The sequence below is a fragment of the Phyllostomus discolor genome, chromosome 12 (assembly GCF_004126475.2).
Source record: "Phyllostomus discolor isolate MPI-MPIP mPhyDis1 chromosome 12, mPhyDis1.pri.v3, whole genome shotgun sequence".
In the NCBI taxonomy this organism is placed as follows: Eukaryota; Metazoa; Chordata; class Mammalia; order Chiroptera; family Phyllostomidae; genus Phyllostomus; species Phyllostomus discolor.
This window is the reverse complement of record NC_040914.2, coordinates 59,944,512-59,968,434: the sequence shown is the minus strand read 5'-3', so window position 1 is coordinate 59,968,434 and position 23,923 is coordinate 59,944,512. Positions and strand designations below refer to the sequence as shown.

The following is a 23,923-nucleotide window of genomic DNA, read 5'->3' as shown; positions in this document are numbered from 1 at the left end:
GCGTCATCTCCCGCACTAATTGGCCCTTTCCCAGCCGCCTCGGCCAGTAATTGCTGCTGGGGTGGGGTGGGGGGGACGTTAGGGACGGGGGGGGGGGGCGGGTGGCTGGCGGGGTATTGGAAAAGAGGAAGGGGCACTGCTTCCGGAGCGGGGAGTCGAGCTGAGCAGTAGCTGAGCCGCAGGGGCCCTCAGCAGGCATGTTTACCCGCTGTTTCTACGCCACCTTTGCACACCGGGACCCTTCGTCCTCGCGGTGGCCCCTTGGAGCCGAGTAAATCGAGAGTCGGGGAAGGGGAGGAAACCACAAAGGTGTGTGTGTGGCGGGGGCTTCACCAAGATCCAACCAGCCCTGAGAATTGCTCACTGAGAGGCGGGGCCTGGCCGGGGCTTTAGGACTCTTGGTGACCGTCAGGGAACCCCAGTACAGGCAGGAAGACAGGATGGAGCCAGAGCAGTTTGGTAGCTCTTCCCTCCCACCTCATCCAGCAATGCCGCTGGTGGAGGATCACACTGGAAGACTGGAACCTTCTCTACCTGGAACCGGAGCTGGGGGAGGCAGGAGCCAGCCCAACATCCCATCTGCCCACCCGAAGTCTTCCAGGCTCGAATTTCTAGAGGAGGTCTTAGGGTTTCCCCGAGAGTCCTTTCTAGTCCTGGCATTTGCTGCAGCCTGGTTGGGCCCTGAGGGAGCCCTGGCTCCTGCCCAACTGCACACTAATTGGGGAAAGGATAACCTCTAGACAAGTGGCTGGTGGAAAAGGTTTCTTCTCCAGACACGTGGGAAGCCTGGAGGGGAGAACTGAGGGATCCTCAGAAGCAGGCCTGGACCAGCTTAGAGTCGGACCTCCGGACCTCCAGGTCCGGATGCCCCCTGCAGGCACTGGGGTGAATCCAGCCCAGCTGGACCGCCTTCCCGGGGGCGGAGCTCCCAGCCCTCAGGCTTTCACTGATGAGGGCCTGTGTGGTTGTCTGTGCCCTGGTTAGAGGTGGCCAGGGTACTCTGCTAGCTCTGCCTCCCCTGAGAGCGGAGATGTCACATCTCCTCTGGGGGCCACCCTTCCTCAGGGATTGCACCAGATCAGGACGGAAATGGCAGGGTGAGTCAGACAGGCCTGGATCCGAATCCCACTCTGCCACCACGAATGAGGTCGTGGCCTTGAGCAAGATCTTCACGTCTCTTTCTCAGTCTCCTCACCCGTAAAGTAGGGGTAACAAAATCCACGTGACAGGTTTATTGTAAAGAAAGGGACTTTCTCCTCCTTTAACCATCCCTTTGTTTTGGGGCTTAGATGCTGGGGTATGAAGGACTGGGTGCTCCTCACCCCACAGGTCTCTGCAGCCTCCGGTTATCTGAGAGACTCAGGGAGCCCTAGGAGCAGAGAGCCTACTTGGCATCGTAGTTTGGGGCATAAAGCCTGTGGGACACTACATGAATGTTCATGGCTTTATTCACAGTAGCCGAAAGGTGGACACAATGCACATATCCATCAATATGGAACAGACAACATGTGGTGAATGGATAAACAACATGTAGTATGTACATACAATGGAATATTATTCAGCCTTACAAAGGAATAAAATTCTGACACGTGACACAGCACAGATGAAACTTGAAGACATGCTAATGAAATAAGCCAGACATAAAAGGATAAACATTGTATGATTCCACCTATATGCATTAAATAGTCAAATTAATAGGAAAGTTGAATAGTGGGCACGAGGATTTGGAGGTAAGAGAGAAGAGGGAGTTATCATTTAATGGATACAGGGTTTTAGTTCGGGGTGAGGAAAGAGTTCAGGAGATAGTGATGTTGGTTGCACAACAGTGTGAATGTACTTAACGCCGCTGAACTGGACACTTAAAGTGGTTAAACTGATACAGTTTATGTTATGTCTATTTTACCACCAACCCCCCCCCCCCCAAACACACACAGGACAGAACAGAACACCTGTGGGACAAGCTAGAGTATGCTGAGGTCAAGTTGCAAGAGAGGCCAGAGAGGGAGAAGTCTGGAAGCAGCACCAAGACCCAAACCGATGGACAAGTGGACATGGAATGTGGATGTCCTGAGGGGTGCACTTGAGACAATGATGAAAAAAGCCAAGTGTTTCGCAGCCCAGGCAACCTCACTGTAGCTCCCCTTGCCTGAGCTTGGCTCCCAGGCTCAGCCCAACGAGGACCAGGCAGCAACACTCCCTTCCTCCAAGGGCTCAGATCATGAACAGGCTGGCAGAGGATGGTGCTCATGTCTGCAATACCTCTGAATTCCGGCCTCCAGTATTGGGCTGGGCAGAAACCAGAGAGTAACTGAAGTGAATGTTTGAGTAACTGAAGACTCTGGTAATGGGACAGAGAGAGGGACACACTTTAGGGACATTTAGGACCTGGTGGCCAGGAAAAGCCGAGGCAGAAGGGGCATTCGGTCTAGCAGTGGTCAGGAAGACTGCCCATGCATGTTGGGGGGGCCAGACTCACCCTGTGCGGGCACAGTTGGCCCAGTATTTCATAATCTGGAGGCTCAGCACCTTTTCCTCATCTGTGGCATGTCCTGGGGGCAGAATGGGATGTGGCATTTGGGACAGGGCATGGGGTGCTGACACCCCACCCTGCTCCTTCTGTTACTGTCTCCATGCTATGAGGCTTTCCCTTGGGAGAACATTCCAGATGGAGGGGTGGGCCCCAATACAAAGGTGGGGAGACAGACACCCTGTGGGGGTGTCAGGTGAGTGTTAGCACCTTTGGGGAAGGGACATCCAAAGATGACGTGGATATCGTCCCCGTGGTCTGCCCCATCAGTGCGGAGTTTCTTAATGGTGCTCCAACTCGTACAGGCAGACGGGGAAGCCAGCGTCTCGGAACGAGAAAACGGAGCAGGGCTGCAGGAGAAGTCTGAGCCTGGGCTTCTCATCCACCCCCCGCAACTCAGCAACTCACCGGTCTGCATCGAGCAGGGGAAGAGCCTGGCCTTCAAAATCAAGGGGAAAGATTTGAATCCTGTCTGGCACAGGTGATGGCATCTCTGACTCCTTCCCAGGGCTCTGGCAGCTCTGGGGCAGCGAATCTACAAGCACCCACAGGAGGTCTGGAAAAGGAGACCCCTAGGAAGACATTGATGGGCATCTTCCCGTGTATCTGCTTTCCTTGGAGGACCCCATATTCAGTAACCGCCAGAGGCTCCTTGGTGTTCCGGACACCTAGGAAGAAAGGAGAAGGGTCACCTTGCCCACTGGAAGGACGCTGACCCATCATCTGCCACCGGCATCTGCAGCAGCTTGGCGCTCTCACAACAATTGCATATCTGCCCACTTTTTCCGCATTGCTCTCAGGGTTTTTCTTTCTCGTTATTGGATTTACCAAAGCTGTGTTGGTAGGTGCGTAAAAGTTATGTCTGTTGTAGGAATTATTTCTATTTGTGTCATTTAGTGTATCATTTAATATCCATAGATATGTCATTTATTTTGATTTTCCTTTGTCTGATATTGATGGGACTATCCACCTTTGTTGTTGCTAATGTTAGCCTGGCCTGTTTCCGGGAAGAGATCACACACACGTACAGGGGCAGGCAAAAGTAGGTGTACGGTTGTGAGTACATGAAAGTTTATTCTTGTAGTATTATTTATGAATTATTATATCATCTACTTTTGTATTATTTGTCTTCTTCTTATTGTTATTACTGCATATCCTTATGCTTATCTTTCAGGTAATGATGGCTGATAATTTAACCTACTTTTGCTCACCCCTGTATGCATTCTCACTCATATACACACTCACATAATGCTCACATGTGTATGCAAATTTATACATACATATATACACATGAGCACAGCTTATTTACAAACATGTAGAAATACAAGTTAAATGCATACCCATATGTATACGTATATATGCATGTACCTTATTTTTTGGAGGATAAGACGCACTCCCTCCAAACTTGGGAGGAAAGGGGAGGTGTCTTATAGTCTGAATGTAGCTTTATATTTACATTGGTGAAATATTATGTTATTTATGTTATTAAATATTTTGCCACCTTTTTTGCCTCAAAAATTTTTCCCTATTTTCCTGTAAAACCCAGGTGCATCTTATGGTCCAAAAATACGAGTAAGTATTATTAGACACAGGTTACAGTGTATTCATATTTAGCATATATCCATGTATTACACATGCAAACACACACACACACAGAGTGCAGCATACCTACATGATAGCTACCTCTTGGAATAGATACAAACTAGGCCAAGTGCCCTCTGCCTGAGGGCACTTCTTCCTCTAACAGGCTCTCATCTTGCCCCGCTCTGTTGCCAAGCATTGCTGAGGCTTCATATCTGTTGCCCCTCCCTGAAAAACCCTGGTCATTTCTTCCCCTCCTTCCTTATCAAAACTGAGTTGTTCTGTGCCCTGGCACCCTGAGGCCAACTCTGCAAAGTGACAGAAAGCAGATCTGATCCAAGTTTTATTGAACTTGGTTGTGCATCAAAATCATGTGGGGGAAATCATTGCAAAAATATAGATTCCTAGGCCCCACCCACACCCTCTGAATGAGAACCTCTTGGTTGCATGAGAAAATTTTGATGCAACCAGTTATTGGAATAGCATTTGGAATTGGTGTGATAGAGCACAGCCTCGCACCCACAGCTGCAGGTGGTCAGAATACCTGTCTGCCCTCATTCCAGGTCTCTGTAGGTCTCACATAAGCCATCTCTGGGCATACAGGAGTGGCTCTAATTGTGGCCCTTTCGGGCATGGAGGCTGGCCAGTGGGGGCAAGGGATCCTCTCACACCTCCTCTGTGTGGGCAGTTCTTTGCAGTTTGCAAAACTCTTTCACAGGTATGCTGAGACAAAGAAATATGGCCCAAATGAAATAACAAACCAAAACTCCAGAAAAAGAACTAAGTGACAAGAAGATAGCCAACCTATCAAATACAGAGTTCAAAATGCTGGTAATCAGAATGCTTACAGAAATGGTTGAGTATGAACACACAAAAAATGAAAAAGTGAAGGCTATGCAAAGTGAAATAAAGAAAAACATACAGGGAACCAACAGTGAAGGGAAGGAAACCAGGACTCAAATCAATGATTTGGAACAGAAGAAATAAACATTCTACCAGAACAGAATTAAAGAAACAAGAATTCAAAAAAATGAGGAGAGGCTTAGGAACCTCTGGGACAACTTTAAATGCCCCAGCATCTGAATTATAGGGGTGCCAGAAGAAGAAGAGGAAGAGCAAGAAATTGAAAGCTTATTTGCTAGATAAGAAAACACAACGAAGGAAAATTCCATCTGGCAAAGGAAATAGACTTTCAGGAAGTCCAGGAAGCTAGAGAGTCCCAAAGAAGCTGGACCCAAGGAGGAACACATCAAGATACATTATAATTGCATTACCCAAGATCACAGATAAGGAGAGAATCTTAAAAGCAGCAAGATAAAAGGAGACAATTACTTACAAAGGAGTTCCCATAAGACTGTCAGCTGATTTCTCAAAAGAAATTTTACAGCTAAGAAGGGGCTGGAAAGAAGTATCCGGAGTCACGAAAGGCAAGGTGCTACATCCAAGATTATTTTATCTAGCAAATCCTTTGCATTTAGAATGGAAGGGCAGATAAAGTGCTTCCCAGCTAAGGTAAAGTTAAAGAAGTTCATCATCACCAAGCCCTTATTATATGAAATGTTAAAGGAACTTATCTGTGAAAAAGATAAAAAATACCAACAGTAAAATGACAACAAACTTACAACTATCAAGTACTGAACCTAAAAAACAAAAACAAACTAAGCAAACAACTAGAACAGGAGCAGAATCACAGAATGGAGATCACATGGAGGGTTATCAGCAGGAAGGGGATGGGAGAGAATGAGGGTAAAGGTATAGGGAATAAGGAGCATAAATGGTAGGCACAAAATAGACAGGGGAAGGGTAAGAATAGCATGGGAAATGGAGAAGCCAAAGAACTTATATATGTACAACCCATGGACATGAAGTAAGGGGGGAAATGCTGGTCAGGGGGTGGGGTGCAATGCAGAAACCAATAAAGGGGAGAAGAAAATGGGAAAACTGTAATAGCATAATCAATAAAATATACTTAAAAATAAAATAAACCTTGATGTGATGATGTTTGTGTGTCTTACATTTTTACTCAAATTTCTCAAACTGTACACCTAAAATGGGTGAATTTAATTGTATGTAAATTAGTATTCCACAATAAAGCTGTTAAAAAAAATAAAACAAGGTTATTGAAATGAATCCTAAAAACTAGTCCTGGGAACCCACTTTTGGGAAGTATATTTTGCATCTGCAGGACTGAAAAACACACTGGTACATGCATACCACAGGTGCTCAATATATGCTTTCAGGATGCAGGGGAAGCGTTATGTGCTAGTCAGTGTTCGTTGTAATCAAAGCTCTTTCCACCAAGTTCAAATCAGCTCAGGTTTAAGGTTATCTTTGTCTGCCATCTCGTGGCCAGAGTGGGGAGTGCAGGAATCTTCATTCTTCAAACCCAGTTTCAAGAGGTTCTATGGTTGGACTTAAACGCAGTGGAGAGCAAGAAGGGGGACTTTCCTGGGGAATCTAGTGTATGGAAAGGGCAAGTTGATCATAATTACGAGCATGGAGGGAGTCCTGGGTCTGTGAGAAGAGAGACACAGCCTCTTAGTGACAGAGAGAAAGTGCTTTGGTGGAACAGAGAGGCCATGTGAACACAGTTTTGTAACTGCACACGGGAATGAAACATGAGAGAGGGTTTTTTGGGGGTGAAGAGTGGGTGATGGGAGGAAAAGTTTAGGGAAAACAATGAGATAAATAGGAAATCGAGTCATGTGGACGCCTACAGTGAGTTGGGGGATGATGAGCAGAGGTGATGGGGTGGGGTTGGTTGACAAGTGGAATTCCAACGGGCAAGGAGACCTCCCTGGACGGAGAGGCACTTGGGAGCCAGGAGACAAGAATGTCTCCTAGACGTGCCTGGACCTTCTGGCCCCTTAGTTCTACCTCCAGGAAACATGCCACAGATAAACATCTTGGATGTGCTATGATCATGTAAGTTTGGGCCCTAGAGTGTCTGCGGAACCACTAACAATAAAGACAAACCTCAGGAGGCAGGTGACAGAGGAATCCACCTGGTTATCCCGGTCACTGCGCAGCTGGCTCAGGCTCCGGGTGCCCCTGGATGAGCCTATCACTACTTACAAAAAATGGAATTGGTTGCCTCTGAGAGACACAGATAAGTGAGTGGGTGTGTTTTTCATCTAGGGGGGTACTGGGTGGGGACAGAGACTTGACATTCTCAGTAGCTGGTAGCCTTTGTGCTGAGGTCTCAGAGCTCCAGGCTCCTGGCATCCAGGTTTCCTATTGGCCACTTATGATATGAGAGCGAGTGGGGCTTTCTGAGAGCTGGGCGTGGGCAACATCTCCCAAAGGACTCCCTCCCAAGGAAGAGGAGAGAGGGTGGGGAGGTGGTGGAGGTGAGGAAGGCAGGGTGGGGCCTCAGCCCAGTGGGGTGCAGGGGAAACAAACTTCCGTTGGAATCTGCCCTTCCACAGCTCTGCAGCAGGTTTTATCGAATGTGTCTGCCAAGGGAGGACTCGTGGCAGGCTTGGCAACTAACATCAATTATTTATGCTTTTTTAAAGTTTATTTTATTCTCATTTGAGAGAGAGGGGAAAGAAGAGAAACATTGATCAGTTGCTTCTTGCATGTGCCCCAGCTGGGGATCAAATCCACAACCTAGGCATGAGCCCCACCCCAGGAATCAAACAGGCAACCTTTTAGTTATGGGATGACATTCCAACCGACTGAGCCACACCAGGCAGGGACTCAGTTATTTACTCTCCGAAAATGGTTGCTGGATAGATGGGTGGATGGAAGAATGAATGAATGGTTTTGTGAAGGAGGGAATAAGCTACTGGCTCCTCAGTGGGTGTGTGTGGGCACATGTAGCAAAGCCCACCTGCACACAGGCCCACCCTCCCACCCCCAGACACAGAGAGCTACAGCTCTGTGTGCTTCTCTTTGGCCTCCGTGAGCTCTTGGATCTTCTGAGGTAGGGCCTCCATCCATAACCAGAACCTGTGGGCCTGCAGGGCCCGGCCCACTGCAGGCTGTACGCTCAGCTGCAGGTGTTGCTCCTCCTGCACACATGAGCCAGGGGGAAACCCTCAGTGTTGGGGATCCTGTGGACATGCCCTCCTGGCAGGGCGGTGCAAGATCACTGTGAGCTCCACGAAGTCCAGACCTGAGCATCCTGACTAGGGTCAGGCAAGGCAGCCAAACAGGCCAGGTGGGCTTGGGGGATGAGAGGGAGGAGCTTCCAGAAGTAGGAAAGAAACCACCCCCTGCTAGAGAGTCAGCTCCACCAGGAGGCAGGGGAACTTGGGCTGTTTTGTCCCTTCCTGTCACAGGGAGGATCTCCTGGTAATATAACACAGCCCTGTTGCCACCCCTCTGGGTCATCCAGAGAGGGACTGAGGGTCCAGCACCCATAAGGCCCCTCTCTGTGCATGTGGGTCCTGAAGCTGGGGAAGAGACCACCACGCAATGAAGAACACATGTATGCTAATGAGGTCACCACAGACAAGGGGGACCCCAGCTGGGTTCAAGCGCCCTCTGGGGGTTGAGGTAGGGGTGCAACATCTCACCCATTTCGAGCAAAGTTGGCCCAATACTTCATCATTTTCCTGCCCAGCAGCTGCTCCTCCTCAGTGACTTTAACTACAGAGACCAAGAGGATAAGGGTACAGATCAGGGCCAACCTCAGCCCAGGACACTCAGGCCAGCTCAGTCAGCCCCGCCACACCCACCATCCCTAGGCTTAGCTTATTCCTAGCTCTTCCCCTGCCCTCCCAGGTCTCTGCTCACTTCCCACAGCCTTGGGGCTCCAGGCCCTCTACCTGCCCAAACCCCATGTACTAATCCCAATCTCTGGCTGACCTGACCATCTCTCCTTCTGACACTGGAAAGGCATTTAAGAAACAAATATGGCCCTGACAGGTGTGTCTCAGTAGGTTGGGCATCATCCTGCAAAGCCAAGGGTTTCTGGTTCAATTCCCAGGTAGGGCACATGCCTGGGTTGCGGTTCCGTCACAGTCGAGTGGGAGAGGCAACTGATGGATGTTTTTCTCTCACATCAATGTTGCTCTCCCTCTTTCTCTTCCTCTCTTCCCCTCTCTCTAAAATCAATAAGCATGTCCTCAGGTGAGGATAAAAGAAAAAAAAAGAAACAAATATGCCTTTGAAACAGCCCCTTCTACGCCTACGCCAGACGGCCGTGGTCAGAGTGGGAGAGGTGAAGGGAGCACAGGCCCCAGTCTGAAGAATCTTGGACTCCAATTCTGGCTCTGCCTTTCTAGCAGTGAGATCCTGGACACCTAATCCTGGCCTCTCTCCCTGCGTCTCAGTTTCCTCATCTGTACAGTGGGGGCAATCACCCTCTCTCAGGGGTCCAGCTAACATCCCATCCCACATCCTGGGAATGCAGGGCCTCTGAGGGACCCATCTGGGAAGACTTACTGTGGCTGCTCCAGGAAGAGGTTCCAAAGGCAAAGAACATCTCATCCCCATGGTCTGCCCTCACATGGGTCGGCTTGCTGTCCTCAAGGAAGCTGGACCAATGCTGGAATTCACAGAAATAGACCAGGGCATGGGAACCTAAGGGTGTGGGGTGGACAGGTCGTGGCATGGCAGCCCCTTACCTGGAGCTTCCTTGTATCACCCGTAGTTATGACACAGCTACGTCCATAACTAGCTGGAATCTGGGCAAAGGGGTGAGGGAGCCATGGGCTGGAGCAAGGGCAGAGGGAAGGGCCTGGGTTCAAATTAAGAAGAAGTTGGAACTTCCTAGGGTGTGGTCTTGAGGAAGTCAATGAAATTCTGTTTTCTCATCTGTAAAATGGAGGAAATGTCTTAAACTAGCCGTAAAGCTTTACCAAGATGAGGGACATCAAGTGCCTGGTACCTAGAAGCCCAATACATAGACATGGGTTGGGACCTGGACACCAACACACCTCACCTGGAACCTGCAGCTCCGAGCTGCCGTCTTGCCGGCCTGGCCTTAGTTACAGATGTACTCACACTGAAAATCTGCACCTTGGAGTGCAAGAACCACCAAGATGGAGTCCCCTATCACTTCATGGAACTGAATCTGGAGGTTCTGGGGGGGCCCTACTGTCTCCCATGTACTCCTCCATCAACAGTCATCAAAGTCAGGAGGCAGCATCTACCCCAGGAGGATCAGGAAGAGTAGGTTAGGCAAGCTGGCAGGGGCAGGGAGGCAGCAGGGGCAGGATTCAAGAGGTGGATCCTGGGGTGAGGTAAGGATGTGGGGAAGGGGTCAACCTCTGGGGTGAGGCCAGCCTTTATTCATGGGGGACATTAGATGGATAAGATATCCAGGGGGTGGGTCTCTCCTGCTTTGGGACAGGAGAGGAGACCTTCTCCATTGGGCAGGACTCTGGGAGCCTTACCATCATGGTTAATATTGTCTGCAGGATAGCTTTCAATGTTTCTCTGTCCATCTGCTCCTGGGTCTCAGAGATTTTCAAGCCCTGGGTACTTGGGAGTCTCAAGTTGGGGGTAGGCTGGGCCTAGAGCTATGAAACCCTGAGGCTCCCCCACAAAGAGTGGGCTCCCCAGCACCTGGCAGATTGGGGCTGGGCCTCACCAAGGGGATGAGACAACCACCTCAGGGAGCTCACCTCAGGTGGTTGCAAGCATTGGGTCTGGCATAGGGTCCCCAAGCTCCCTCCTCCTTCCCACCCTGCCTCAGGTCCTGCCTCTGCAGACTTTGGCAAGTCTGACCTGGTCCCCCCACCGGAGCCTCACCCTCAAAGAGAAGCAGGCATCCACAGGCTACTGCGTTCATCCTTGCTCTAAGTCCAGCTGCAAGGTTGGCTTGCAGAGGGGCACACTGCTCCCCCATCCAACCCCCCAGGATCAGTGAGTGACTCCTTGAAGTCCAGAGTTTGGACTGGGCATGGAGTAGGTACCGATAGATGGGTCTGGTAGGAGAGTGACACTGAGAGGGCAAAGGCCAGTAGCAGGCAGGCACTGGCACAGCCACACCCCCTCTGCTCGGATCCCCTTGGGCCACCTCTGAAGGGGCCACGAGGCTTCTACAGCCCCTCCTCAATACCAAGAACCCTCTCCTCAAACCCGAGTTCACTGTTCTTATACTCACAGGCCTGACAACAGTGTTCCGGGGGTCAAGTAAGGGAACAACAAGGGATTAAGACAGGAACCTAGGAGAGCTTCCTAGAGGAGGTACATGTTGATGGAGAAATGGGAACGACCTTAAGGCAGATAGCTGTGAGTGCCCTTCATCCTAAAAGTTCCTCCTTGCTTTCAGGGATGTCTCTTGGGTCCACCTTCAAGGTTCTTCATCCCCTTATTGTCCGACCCTGGCCTGAGAGGCCAGTCATTTAACAAACATTTAAACGTTTTTTACTTTATTACTTTTAGAGAAGGGAAGGGAGGGAAAAAGAGGAGAGAAACATTAACGTGTGGTTGCCTCTGGCGCGCACCCTACTGGGAACCTGGCCTGGAATCAAACCGGTGACCCTTCGCCAGGCCAGCCAAGGTTCATTTAACAAACGTTCAAAGAACGCCTTCTCGCCAGCGCCGTGGGCACTCGGCAGGGCACTCCCGGGCCAACGTGCAACGGGGGATGCAGTCGCGTCCTCGGGAGGTTCCGAAACGAAGTGAACTGAGCCAGGATGGAGGCAACTCTGGGCACGCGAGCGCCCGCTCAGCCGAAGGGGCGGACTGACCGGGGGAAGATGCCCGAAGATACGCCAGGCTCAATTTCAGACCGGTCTTCAGTGCCCCCGAGAAGCAGCCTTGGTCCAGCACGCTACCGCTCGCACCGCCCAGTGTCACCTTCGCTGCGCCGTTGCTGGAGCGGTCGCACCTTACCGAGTCCGCGAAGGGAGCACGCGGAGCCCACAGCCCCTTCCGAACCCCAGGTTGAGGACTCGGTCCCCTGCGTGTCCCCCGCGTGACCCCGTCGCCCCGCCCCGTCCCGTTCCCCGGAAGTGCTCCTTTAGCAGCGGAAGTGCCCGCCGACGCTGTCCTGTAGCGGTTCCGCGATGGTGGGCGGCGGCGGGGGCGGCCTCCTGGAGAACGCTAACCCCCTCATCTACGAGCGCTCGGGGGAGCGGCCGGTGACCGCGGGGGAGGAAGACGAGCAGGTTCCAGACAGCATCGACGCGCGCGAGATCTTCGATATCCGCCGCTGCCGGGCGCGGGCGCGTTCTGGGGCGCTGGGAGGGGGATGAAGTGATGGCCAGTAGTCGGTGGAGCTGTGTCAGGGCCAGGCATTCCTGGCGGAGGGTTCTGAGTGGGAAGAGGCGCGGAGTCCCTTTTCCTTCACTTGCTACATCTGATTCGCTCCATCAATGACCCGGAGCATCCACTGACGCTAGAAGAATTGAACGTAGTAGAGCAAGTTCGGGTTCAGGTGAGCCAGTCCAGCGTCTAAGGGGAGCTGCTTGTTCGGGCGAGTCAGAAAGGTTCAGCTGTGCATTAAAGGGCAGTCATTCTCTTAGCTCAGGGGCTCCTCAGGGGATCTTTGGGAGAGGGGACTGTCGTGCCCATTTAATGGATGAGGAAACTGAGGCCCATAGAGGTTAGACGACTTGCCTGAAGCAACAAACTAAGAAGAGGGGCTCTGGGCTGAAAGGGCCAAGACTTCTGACATCCCACCCCCAACCAGGTGAGTGACCCCGAGAGCACTGTGGCAGTGGCCTTCACACCCACCATTCCTCACTGCAGCATGGCTACCCTTATTGGCCTGTCCATCAAAGTCAAGCTTCTGCGATCTCTTCCCCAGCGCTTCAAGGTAGGTTGGAACTGAGTGCTGGGGATGGAGCGAGTGTAGTTACCTGCCACTGAGAAGAACATGAAGAGGATGAACACGGACCTCAGAATAAGACCTGACAAGAGACCAGTTAGCAGAGATGAAACTGGAGAAGCCTTTCAATGGCGTGGAGCAACAAGAATAAAGGCCTGAGCTGGAAAGTGCAGAAGAGTAGTGAGCACTGTGGCAGGGAGGGCAGTAGGGAGCTGTAGACAGGTTTGGAGTGGGTTTGGGGCATAGGCAGGCCTTTGGGTAGAAATGGAGTGGCTATGGGTGGGTTTGGGGTGTACCAGAAGGGTCAGAGTCCAGAGGCATGATTAGAAGGTGGAGAGTAGGGGAGAGAAAAGACGGAGTAGACAGGTGGTTGAGTGCTCAGGCTCTGCCTGTCTCTCTCCCAGATGGACGTGCACATTACTCCAGGGACCCATGCCTCAGAGCATGCCGGTAAGTGTGGGCTGGTTTTGAGGCATTGGCCCTGAGGCTTCCCGCTGCCATGGTGGTTTGTGGGGCAAGGGGGTGGGTGGCTGCTGGATGGGGAACTCCTCAGTGGAGGTAGGGACCTACACCGAAGCTGGACTGACTTACGTCTTATCTGTTGACTGTGTCCCCCATTCCTGTCCTCTCCCTCTCCTAACAACACAAGGCCAGAGTGTGTCAGGCGTTACAGTACAGGAGGCAGACATGAGCAGCCAGGTGGGAGGGGTCCCAGGTGTGGACTCAGGTGGTTCAGGTAGCCTGATCGAGGCTTAGGGTCTTGGTAAGGGGGTGATGGGGGAGGGTGCTTTGTTGGTGGAGGTATATATATTTTACCACTCCCTCCTTCCCATCCAGTGAACAAGCAACTTGCAGATAAGGAGCGGGTGGCAGCTGCCCTGGAGAACACCCACCTTCTGGAGGTTGTGAACCAGTGCCTATCAGCACGCTCCTGAGCCTGGCTTTTCATCCCTAGCCTCACCCAGGGCTCATTGCCTTGTTTTCTTGAACCACTGACAATGAAAAGCTAACATTTTGCATTTTGTAATAAACTCTTAATTTATATTCATGTCCCAGCTTGTCTTAGAGTCTTTCATTTTGGGGTCACTCGGGGTTTGGGGGGGGCATTCATAGTGAGTGCCTATATTGGCCAGGTCATTTAATAAGATGCAGTTTATTTAACAATTTTTCCCAATAGTTTGATTAGGAAAAGTTGCAGGTGTATCCCAAAATTGGAAAGAGTAGTATAGCGAACACATTTGTATATCCACCACTTGGATTCAACAGTTGTTAGTATGTTGCAGCATTGGTTTTATTTATGCATGTATATAATATAAATACATTTAACAGTAATCTGCAGACACAGAACCCTTTATGTCTAAGTAGTATTTCATCCTGTGTTTCCTAAGAGTAAGCCTGTATAAGCATAGTACTATTATATGGCCAAAAATATTAACAATTCTACCCTTGGTTGGTGTGTCTCAGTGGACTGAGTTCCGGCCTGCAAACCAAAGGGTCACTAGTTTCATTCCTGGTCAGGGCACAAGCCTGGGTCATGGGCCAGGTCCTCAGTAGGGGGCACTCTAGAGGCAACCACACATTGATGTTTCCCTCTCTCCCTTTCCCTCTAAAAATAAGTAAATAAAATCTGTTAAAAGAAAATGAATAATTAGTGTCATCTAATATCCTATCATATATGAATTTCTCTAAAACATCATTGACAGTTGTTTTTTTTTAATCAGGCTCCAATCAGGGTTCAGGCATTTGCATTTGGTTGCTATCTCTCTTCTTCCCAACCCCCTCCTTTTTCTTTTTTGACAGTGACTTTTTTGAAAAGTCTAAGTGAGTTGTCCTGGAGAAGTACCACAATGTAATTTGTCCCTTTGCTGTATTTCCTGTAAACTAGAAGTTGCTTGAGTTCAGGTTGGAGTTCAGGAATGCGAACCTTGCCCAGGGGTGCTGTGTGTACCCTTTCGCGTCCACCAGTAGGTGTGTGACGCCAGCTTGCCTCACTGTTGGTGACGCTCAGTCTAGTCCCCTGGTCAGGGCAGTGACAACAGATTTTTCTGTTGAAAGGAAGCTGAAGCATCTCCACCAGCCCCCAAGGAGGTGTGTATCACTCCAGGTGCTCAGGTCTGGGGCCTCCGTCTCCCCTAGTACTGTGAGCAGTGCACAGCTGGTCACTAGGACAGACCCTGGGGCTTAGGCCTCGGATCAGCCAGTAAGGAGACGTAATGCCTGATTCCCTGCCTTGGTTTCTTCCTCTGCGGATAAATGGGGATATTAAGACGCTCTGCCCTGCCCATTGCATCCCTGCTGAGGCACAGATGTGACTGCGCAGAGACCTGCAGAGGCCTCAGCAGGGAGCCTGAGCATTTGGCAAACCTGTTCTTGAGGGCCGGCTGACAACAGTGAGCCTGAGGAGCTTTATGGACACTACTAGTTGGGCGATTCTTGGTCCAGCTCAGTGTAGCAGTTGCTATTCCCTATTTTGCAGGTGAGGAGATGAGCTTCTAGAATAAGTAATTTACTCCCCAATACCTTCAGCTAGGGAGTAGAGAGGCAGCTGAGCAGTTTAGCTGGTATGGCCCAGCTGGCAGGGGGCACTGTTGCCTGGATGGAAAGGCCTCTGAGCACCCCCAACCCCCAACTGCAGGAGGGAGCGGCTTGGTCACCTAGTGATCAAGATCTGACTGCCAAAGCTCAGAGAGGTGAAGCCACCAGCACATGCCACCCAGTTTCTTCATGCGTTATGTGGGGATAGTCATGGCAATCATTTGGGACTGCCCTGTGGAGATTTAAAATGGATCTGGGCTCATTTCAGGTGATCTTCCAGGCATTGTACCCCTCACCCCCCCCCCCCCCCCCCAAGGCTTACTTCCACAGATGGAGAAGCTTAGTGCTCTTGAGAGAGAGGCTGGGTGACCAGCCAGGGCCCCTCAGGTCCCAGGGAGCCTTTCCAACCACCAATACCTGGCCGTAAGCTTTGCCACGTGCATACTTCTGCACTGACAGCCTTGGTTTCTCTAGGGTGTCCAAGCTTTTGGTGCCTCTGCACCACACTGGAAGAAGAGTTGTCTTGGGCCACACATTAAATACATTGCAACGTGTAATCACCAAAAAATCTCATAATGTTTTCAGTAAATTTACAGTTTTGTTTTGGGCTGCACTCACAACTCAATGGCGGACTGCAGGTCGGACACCCCTGTGGATGAGTGTGTTCAGCTGGGTTTGGGAGGTCATGGGGGAGGCAGGTGTCACTGAGTCATTCAGCTGGCCCTCCTGGCAGTCAAGGCCATGGTGAGTGCTGGATATCAAGCTGATCATGTCACAGCTGGCATATCAGATAGTCCCCTTGTCAGTCTTGACTCATCTGTGCCTGGCCCCTGGCTGCCTGCAGGGACACCATCTGTGAATCCTGGGCTAGTGCCCAGGGAACTTTCTGGAACCCAGCTGCTGTCTGAGGACATGGGTACAGGGTGGAGGGGGGTGATGTTTGAGGTCCCTAAAGCCTTCTACCAGGTGTGTCTGGCTCTGCTGTTTCTGGCCTATGACTTCTCAGGCCTCGGTAACCATGTCTGCAAAATGGGAACAGCAAATCATAAGTGAGAATGACCCAGGGACCAGATGACATGTGTGAACATGCTCAGCTCTGTGGACTTTTGCCTAGCATTATGCCCACAGCATGAGGGTCTGGGGCACACAAGGTATTTAGTAGGGGGCAGCGGAATGAATGAACGGAGCCTCAGAACAGAACAAAGGAACCAGGGTGTGGGGCCATTGTGTGGGGAGAGAAGAGGCTACTGACACCCAGCCAAGTCCCCTTTGCAACATGTCACTACCAAAGGGAGGAGGTAGGGTGTGGGGTCCCACGGAGGGACGGTGGGTATGGGGGAGAGAGGAACGGCAGCTGAGAACAGAGCCGAAGCAGGAAAGAAGCAGGACAGGGATTCGCTCAAACCTGGCTGTCCAACCAAGCATGAAAAACAAAACTGTTCACATGGAGATACTATACAGCAGACATGTGCCAACTACTTTATTCATATCTTATAATACCCCCAAGAAGGCATTATCCCTATTCTACACAGGAGGAAACGGAGGTGCAGCCAAGATAAATGGGCAGAGGTGAAATAGCTACTGAGGGGCAGAGCTGGGATTTGAAGGTCGGGCTGTCCAGAAAACTGAGAGGCCCAGGGGGGTGGGGGTAAGGGGTGTCTGAAGGTCGAGTCCCGGTCTTCGGGCCCGGGGCCCCTGGCTGCACTTGAGGTGAGTGTTCCTGGCTGCCAGAGAATGCCTGGGGCCTGAGTGGCCCAATGTGGATGCAGTTCCCTTGGCAATGAAGAAACACTGGGGAGGCCAAGAGCTCAGATTACCAGAGGGGAAACCCAGCCCTAATTCCTTGCATGGCTCCCTGCTGGGAAGACCCACAGGTACCCCCCACCCCCGCACTTTCCCGCCCTCCAGCCAGACATCCAGACATCCAGACATCCAGACACCCAGGGGCTCTTTTTATCGGCAAAGTCATGTGGATTGGCGGATTGGAGGGGCCACGAGCAGCCCAGCCAGGATCCTGATGGGAAGTAGTTTGCTGGCTCTGGAGACTTGTGTCCTCTGACATGAGGCTCGACCCTTGGACTCCTTCTTCCCACTGGACCTCGTCCAAGAAGCCAGAGCCAGCATGGGCTTGCCCAGGCCTCCAAGACCCTCCAGGCACATGAAGAACACAAATGGACAGGCCATCCCGCAGTCCAGCCTTTGCCTACTTTGGAGACCTCAAGAATGAGGAGGGTCTGCACAAACCCCCTAACACTCACTTAGCCAGGTCCTCCTTACTCCAAGGCCCTCTCAGATGTTGCCAAGGAAACTGATGCAGCAGCCAGAGAGCCCTACCAGGTCTCCATGACAACCTACAACAGCCCACTAGGATCCTTCCATCTATGATGTCACCTGAGCCCTGAATGGGTGCCCCCACTCCTGCCACACTTATCACAACCAAATGTCAGAGTCTGATAGTAGGTCCCTGTCACAAAGTACTTCACAGCCTGCCTACCCCCAACCCTCACACACTCCAGATATACGAGCAAGGCGGAACAGCTCATACATCCCCAATTTATAGCTGGATACCCAGAGTCTGGGATAGAGGCAAAACCCACGAACGTGGAGGCAGTGCCAGGACTAGAGACAAAGCCTCATTACACTTCCCCTCTGTGTGGCTGCAGCCACCCTAGGTATGAAGGGGGAGAGAGCTCTGGGAAGTGGTGACAAAGAGTGGCAGCTAAGGGATCCCCTCAGCACCCCCCTCTGTGCACCTCCTGGATGGGAGTCTGAACCTCCAGGCCTTGCGTGTGTGTGCCCTGAACAAGCAGGTCCAGACTGGGTCTAGAGGGAAGCAGGCAGACACCGAAGGCTCTTAAAGTGGCTGGATGCAGTTCTGATCCAGTTCCTGGTCCAGGTCCACCTCGCCCTGCTCCTGCTGGCATCTGGTGCCTGCCTGCCAGGATTTCCCCAACTTTGGGCAACTTCCAGCCCAGAAGCAGAATGACCAGGGCCAGGGCCAGGGCCAGGTATTTTTAGCAGAGTCGCTGGCAGCTGTGTGGAGGGTGCTGGGGGGGTGAGGTGGTGCTGAGTTCATCCTTTCCCTTTTAGGGGTCTGGGCCCCCTACCCAGGATTCAGGCTTGCACCTCTACCTGCAGCACACTGCCGGAGGACCTCCCTTCCTTGCCCGCTCCCCCAAAACAGCTCTTCAAGGGTCCCCAGGGGCTCATGGGGTGACATTAACCCTCATCCTGAAGGGCAGGTTCATCAGCTAAAAACTTCAACTCCCCATGGCAAGGAGGGGAGTGGGAAGAACTTGGACTTGAGGCTAGAAGCCCGATTTAGGACCCCTAAATTCTAGCTCAGACATGCGTCAGTGGGGAGTGGGTGTCAGCGGACAGAGGAAGGGTGAAGTCTGTCCAGCCTGTAAATGTTCTGCTTGCTCGGGCAACAGGCCAGGACCTGGAAAGGAGGGAAAGGAGACTTTACTTATTAAAGGGCCAGACCTAATTCTTCCCCAAAGAGCCAGCAGCCTTGGTTGGTCCCTGCCCCCACCTATGATGGCACCCTCCCACCTCACCTCCCCATTCACACACTCCCCTACCTTCTCCCTTCTTCGGTGCCTCCCAGACAAAACACACACACACACACACACACACACACACACACACGCACGCACGCACGCACGAGTCAGACACCCCCCCCCCCCCCCCCCCCCCGCCAGTCTGCCTTGCTCCGCCCTGGAGGATGGGGCGGGGTCTCGGTGGGTGTGAGGTCCTAGGGGGAGGGTGTGGGATCCCTCCTGGGGGGAAGGGGGACAGACACGTCAGCCCGGGCTTCAGCGTGGACGGGGGCGAGTGCGGGGGCGGGCAGAGGCTTAAATAGGCGGCTCTCGGAGCCCCGACCCAGTGCGGACAGAGAAGGCAGCCGCTGTGACAGCGTCGAGTAGCCTAGTCCTGGGTCTGCGATCCGAGCACGGGACCTAGTCCTGACTGTGTCTTTGTGCCAGTGGGTGAGTGTCCTGTCTGAACGGGATGGGGGTGGTCGCGCCATCAGGGTTGCCAATGGACGAGTCAGAAGGATGGGTCTCAAGTCAGGGCGCAAAGACCTTCACGACTGAGATGGGACCCCTGCAGGTCGTCGGTCCAGAGGCGCGCCCGGGGTCCAGCCTCCCTCTCCATCTCCACCGTGACTTAAGAGCCATCCCGATTCTTCCCCAGACGGCTTCCGACGCGATGACTCTAAATGGCGGCGGAGCCGGAGGGAGCCGCCGGGAGCGCGAGCGCCGTCGGGGCAGCACACCCTGGGGCTCCGCACCTCCGCTCCACCGCCGAAGCATGCCGGTGGACGAGCGCGACCTGCAGGCGGCGCTAGCTCCCAGCGCTCTGGCAGCGGCTGCTGCAGCGGGAACTCGGACCCAGGGTCCGAGGCGGGACTGGCCGGAGAGCTCCTCTGATTCGCTTAGCTCAGGGGGCAGCGACTCAGACGAGAGCGTTTACAAGGTGCTGCTGCTGGGGGCGCCTGGCGTGGGCAAGAGCGCTCTGGCGCGTATCTTCGGTGGTTTAGAGGATGGGCCTGAAGCCGAGGCCACAGGTAAGGAAGGGGCTGGGACTATTCAAAGGAGGGGAGATCCCAGGGTTAGGACTGGGGGCTACAGGGGTGGGGACCTGGGATGAAAGCGGCAAATAGCAAGGGATTCTGAAGGCACTTTCAGAAACATGCCTCTGTCTACTTGTTTCACAGTTGGGGAAATTAAAGGAGTAGGGACCCTTGGTAGAGGAAGAAATGCTGAGTAGAAGGCCCGGGGCATACATATGGCTACTCTAGGACGGAGCAGAACATCTCTTCCTGCCAGGACAGAAAGGAACAAAGCCAGAGGGGGTTTCTAGGAAAGGCATCTTAGGTGACGGAGGCCTGCGAAGGATGTGACTGTCATTCTAACTCAGGCCACCATGGTCAGAACTACCCTGGGACCCAGGCAACAGGTGGGCAGGGAGCACAGGACTGGCCACCCAGGACGCTGCTAGCTTGGGGAAGGGGTGTCTAGGTGGAGGTCAGGTACAGCTACCCTCCACCCCCATCACTTCTGTTGTCCCATAGCAGCCACCAGTGGACAAGAAGGTTTGGGGGTGGGGGGCAGCTCTGGGGAGAAGTTGGAGAGTGAGGCCAGAATAGGAAAGCTGGTGTGTGTGTGGTGGGGGCGGGGGGAAGCTTTTGGCAGCCAGCAAGTCAACCTAACTCCTGGTCTCCTGTCTAGGGCACACATATGATCGCTCCATCATGGTGGATGGAGAAGAGGCGTCGCTCATGGTCTATGATATTTGGGAGCAGGTAGGATGCAGGCCGAGACCCAGGGCAGGGTGGGAGGGGTGAGCTGGGAGCAGGGGCCTGCTGGGAGTAACAGCCTTGGAGCTGGGGCCTGAGGCCTGTTGTGTAGACGTGTGTGTATGTGTTCTTTAGGATGGGGGCCACTGGCTACCTGGCCACTGCATGGCCATGGGGGATGCATACGTCATCGTGTACTCAGTGACAGACAAGGGCAGCTTCGAGAAGGCCTCAGAGCTGCGGGTCCAGCTGCGGCGGGCACGGCAGACAGACGACGTGCCCATCATCCTAGTGGGCAACAAGAGCGACCTGGTGCGCTCTCGTGAGGTCTCCTTGGATGGTGAGCAGGGCATGGGTCCGAAAGGGAGGGGGATCCTGGCCGGGCTGTGGTCAGCTCAGTCTTGACTCAGCCTGAATCCCTGGGGATGGTCATCAGTGGCTAAAAATGTCCAGGAAGAAAACTTGGAGGGGGAGGGGAGCGCTTCCTCCCACAGGACTTCTAAAACCTGAGAGTGCCGGGGAAGGACCAAGTGCGCTAGGAGGGGTGGAGGCTGCGGGGTCACCTCAGGGTCCTTTCGTCCTCTGACCTGACAGATGAGGGGTGAGGAGAGTGCATGGAATTAGGCCAGGACGTCAGAACCTGGATCCCAGGCCTGGGCCAGTCTCAAAGTAGACTTGCCACTGGGGAAGACCCTCCCTTCTTGGGCTCGGTACCCTACTTTGTGGCCCCAGAACGGAGCCTCTCAGAGGTACCAAGCAGGGGCTCCATTAACATTCCCACCATTCCACTGGTCATTCCTGATGACATAACATCAAACCATAATTCACTCAGCTGTCCAGCAAAGTTCTCATTCTCCTGTGTTGACCACCGGGGCACTTCCATTTACGTGCCAGACTTCAAATTATTTCAATAAATGAATCTGCTTTTGCAGGGCTCTGTGAGCTCCTGAAACTTAAACACCCAGCTGGGTGACCAGCAATGCCTGGGACCCTCCATACAGGAACTGGGGTCTCTGTTTCTGCGGAGGGCCCAGCGCTCCACTGTCCCTTACCCACAGATTCCTGAGTGGCAGATGCCATGGGGTGGTCAGGATTTGAGTGGACTCTTTACCATCCCACTTTGTTTACTGGTGTGTTCTTCTCCCCACCTACACCAGAGGGCCGGGCCTGTGCAGTGGTTTTCGACTGCAAGTTTATCGAGACCTCCGCTGCGCTGCACCACAACGTCCAGGCGCTGTTTGAGGGCATCGTGCGCCAGATACGCCTGCGCAGGGACAGCAAAGAGGCCAATGCACGACGGCAAGCAGGTACCCGGCGGCGAGAGAGCCTCGGCAAGAAGGCGAAGCGCTTCCTGGGCCGCATTGTAGCACGCAACAGCCGCAAGATGGCCTTTCGTGCCAAGTCCAAGTCTTGCCACGACCTTTCCGTGCTCTAGGCCTCAAGGCCACATATGGTGTTGTGCAGACAGTTGGGCAGATTGGTGGGCTGGCCCAGCAACTGCCCTAGGGGGCCTCGGGGCTGGCTCAGACTCGGGTGTCCCCCACCTCATGGCCATGGACAGGCAGTGCTGCCCAGGGAGGTGGCTTCCACTGGCCATCGAGGACAGGGCCCAAAGAGGTGCTTAGGCAGGCCCACGTGAGTCCCAAGCAGCAGCCCGAGGCCAGCCCATGGGACAGGGCTGTGTGTGGGGAGAGGACTCTGCCTTTCTCTCCAGCCCCGTGTGCATGCCCCGGAGGGTGGCTGTCCAGTGCAGTGGCTATTTGTTTACAGGCAGATTTTTGTAATAAAGTCTATTTGCTGATAGGTCAAGGCTGTGGACTCTGTGTTTCCTCATGGGTGGGCAGGGGGTGGGGGGCGGTACTGCAGGAGCAGACAGCATTTTCAGAGTTGAGGGATGGGGGCTCCCTGCCCCACCCTGGTGTGTGGCCTTGACTATCTGAATGTTGGGGCCCAGATATAGCCAGCTGAGCCAGAGGGAGCAGGAATGGGTTGGGGCCTGGTTGGGGGTCCCAGCAGCAGGGGGAGACACAAAGTTCTCCCAGGTGTTATCCAGATTCTTCTGCGCTGAGGCCTGGCATTGCCCAGCTGGTTGAGGGTTCAATCACCCCTCTCTGTGTATAAGGAAAACTAAGGCTGCCCGAGAGACCATGCCTTGCTCCAGGTCTCATGTCCAAACAGGAATCCTGGGTCTGGCCCTCTGGCTGGTGTCTCTGCCTTGCTTCCTCCAGAAAGCCTGGAAACCCACTCGGGTAGGGTGGCTGGGGAAGACTTCAAGACTCCTTGGCTTGTTAAGGGGTGGAGCAAGGAAGGCATATCCTGTGGACTTAACTCTGAATGGCTCCCCACCTCCCTGCTGAGGCCATACTACTGAGGGGGCCTCGCTGTGAGTGGCCTGGTCCAAACACCCCATGCTCAGTGTTGGCTGAGATGGTATTGGGGGGGACAGGTCCCTGGAGCCCTCCCTGCCTAGAATGAGAGGCCTGGCATCTGTGTGGGAAGGTGTGCACGTTCACCAATGGAGGCGTGCCTGTCTCCGCACCGCTCACGCCCAGGAAGGGGAGCCCTTGTGGGCGCAGGTGCCTGCTGTACGTATGTTGTTTCAGGAACAAGCGTCCCCATTCAGCAATGGTAGATAGGGAGCTAGAGGGCTTGTCCCTGTCACACAGGCTGAGCAGGGACGGTCTCCAGAGCTTGGGCACGGCCCGGGACAAGGCTGGGGAGTTTCTGAGACAGTTCCAGGCCAGGGTTCATATATTCCTTCATTAGTTCAATTTATTCCTTCCACTGGGAGCCTTTACACCCTGGCTAGGGTCCTGACGCCATTGTTCAACGGCAGGAGGGGCTTTGAAGGCTGCTTCTCAGTGTATGTGACCTCTGGGACTAAACCACATGCCCCCCAGGGCAGTGTTAACTGTTCAAAGCTTCTGCTGCACCCCTCACCCCAACATACTTCAAGGCACACAGAAGGCATGGTTTTCTCAGAGCAAGTGAAGATCCCAAGGCCTGAAGAAGCATCCAACCCAAATTTTCCTGGTCCTGCCACTTACTGTGTGACCCTCGGCAAGCCACCCAACCTCTCTGTGCCTCAGTGTGTGACATGGGGATGGTGTCCTCTTCAGAACAGAGTGGAATAATGAAGTTATGTACTTAGAGCAGGCATGTAGTAGGAGTTTAATGCACGTGAGATGTCTCAACGTCTCCACACTGCACTGCTCTAGGCTGGGGTGCCCGGGATGCCCGAGTG

At 53.1% G+C, this 23,923-nt stretch overlaps 3 protein-coding genes across 6 annotated transcripts; 2 read left to right on the top strand and 1 right to left on the bottom strand.

The window, feature by feature from the left end:
* Positions 1-2,561: 2,561 nt before the first annotated feature.
* LOC118497500 (liver carboxylesterase-like) lies at positions 2,562-11,454 on the bottom strand. Of its 3 annotated transcripts, none has more exons than XM_036011975.1 (3): positions 10,456-11,454; positions 9,503-9,605; positions 2,562-3,195 (listed from the first exon to the last, which is right to left on the bottom strand). In XM_036011975.1, the coding sequence occupies exons 1-3, from the start codon at positions 10,504-10,506 to the stop codon at positions 2,975-2,977; spliced, it is 375 nt and encodes a 124-aa protein (XP_035867868.1). In that variant the 5' UTR covers positions 10,507-11,454; the 3' UTR covers positions 2,562-2,974. The 3 variants fall into 3 exon arrangements, with proteins under 3 accessions (XP_035867868.1, XP_035867869.1, XP_035867870.1); XM_036011976.1 differs by lacking the exon at positions 10,456-11,454 and adding an exon at positions 8,632-8,704 and having other exon boundaries at positions 9,503-10,250; XM_036011977.1 differs by lacking the exons at positions 2,562-3,195; positions 10,456-11,454 and adding exons at positions 7,809-8,124; positions 8,632-8,704 and having other exon boundaries at positions 9,503-10,250.
* Positions 11,455-12,048: 594 nt separating this feature from the next.
* CIAO2B (cytosolic iron-sulfur assembly component 2B) lies at positions 12,049-13,894 on the top strand. The gene is made up of 5 exons (XM_028501815.2): positions 12,049-12,211; positions 12,367-12,446; positions 12,702-12,827; positions 13,244-13,289; positions 13,677-13,894. Exons 1-5 carry the CDS (start codon positions 12,076-12,078, stop codon positions 13,772-13,774), a joined length of 486 nt encoding a protein of 161 aa, XP_028357616.1. The 5' UTR covers positions 12,049-12,075; the 3' UTR covers positions 13,775-13,894.
* Positions 13,895-19,205: 5,311 nt separating this feature from the next.
* On the top strand, positions 19,206-22,488 carry RRAD (RRAD, Ras related glycolysis inhibitor and calcium channel regulator). 2 transcript variants are annotated; one of them, XM_036011974.1, is made up of 5 exons: positions 19,206-19,366; positions 19,575-19,947; positions 20,612-20,685; positions 20,815-21,019; positions 21,837-22,488. In XM_036011974.1, the coding sequence occupies exons 2-5, from the start codon at positions 19,590-19,592 to the stop codon at positions 22,112-22,114; spliced, it is 915 nt and encodes a 304-aa protein (XP_035867867.1). In that variant the 5' UTR covers positions 19,206-19,366; positions 19,575-19,589; the 3' UTR covers positions 22,115-22,488. The 2 variants fall into 2 exon arrangements, with proteins under 2 accessions (XP_035867867.1, XP_028357668.2); XM_028501867.2 differs by having other exon boundaries at positions 19,212-19,366; positions 19,491-19,947.
* Positions 22,489-23,923: the final 1,435 nt, after the last annotated feature.

What these genes read in the sequence shown, in the direction of transcription:
- LOC118497500 (XM_036011975.1), bottom strand. Translation starts at nt 10,506, where the DNA reads ATGGACAGAGAAACATTGAAAGCTATCCTGCAGACAATATTAACCATG. An exon ending in AGACAATATTAACCATGATG is followed by an intron (nt 9,606 to 10,455) that starts GTAAGGCTCCCA and finishes TGTGAATTCCAG; the next exon opens with CATTGGTCCAGCTTCCTTGA. An exon ending in CTCTTCCTGGAGCAGCCACA is followed by an intron (nt 3,196 to 9,502) that starts GTAAGTCTTCCC and finishes CTTTCTTCCTAG; the next exon opens with GTGTCCGGAACACCAAGGAG.
- CIAO2B (XM_028501815.2), top strand. Translation starts at nt 12,076, where the DNA reads ATGGTGGGCGGCGGCGGGGGCGGCCTCCTGGAGAACGCTAACCCCCTC. An exon ending in CGACGCGCGCGAGATCTTCG is followed by an intron (nt 12,212 to 12,366) that starts ATATCCGCCGCT and finishes TTCACTTGCTAC; the next exon opens with ATCTGATTCGCTCCATCAAT. An exon ending in CCATGCCTCAGAGCATGCCG is followed by an intron (nt 13,290 to 13,676) that starts GTAAGTGTGGGC and finishes CTTCCCATCCAG; the next exon opens with TGAACAAGCAACTTGCAGAT.
- RRAD (XM_036011974.1), top strand. Translation starts at nt 19,590, where the DNA reads ATGACTCTAAATGGCGGCGGAGCCGGAGGGAGCCGCCGGGAGCGCGAG. An exon ending in TCTATGATATTTGGGAGCAG is followed by an intron (nt 20,686 to 20,814) that starts GTAGGATGCAGG and finishes TGTGTTCTTTAG; the next exon opens with GATGGGGGCCACTGGCTACC. An exon ending in TCGTGAGGTCTCCTTGGATG is followed by an intron (nt 21,020 to 21,836) that starts GTGAGCAGGGCA and finishes CACCTACACCAG; the next exon opens with AGGGCCGGGCCTGTGCAGTG.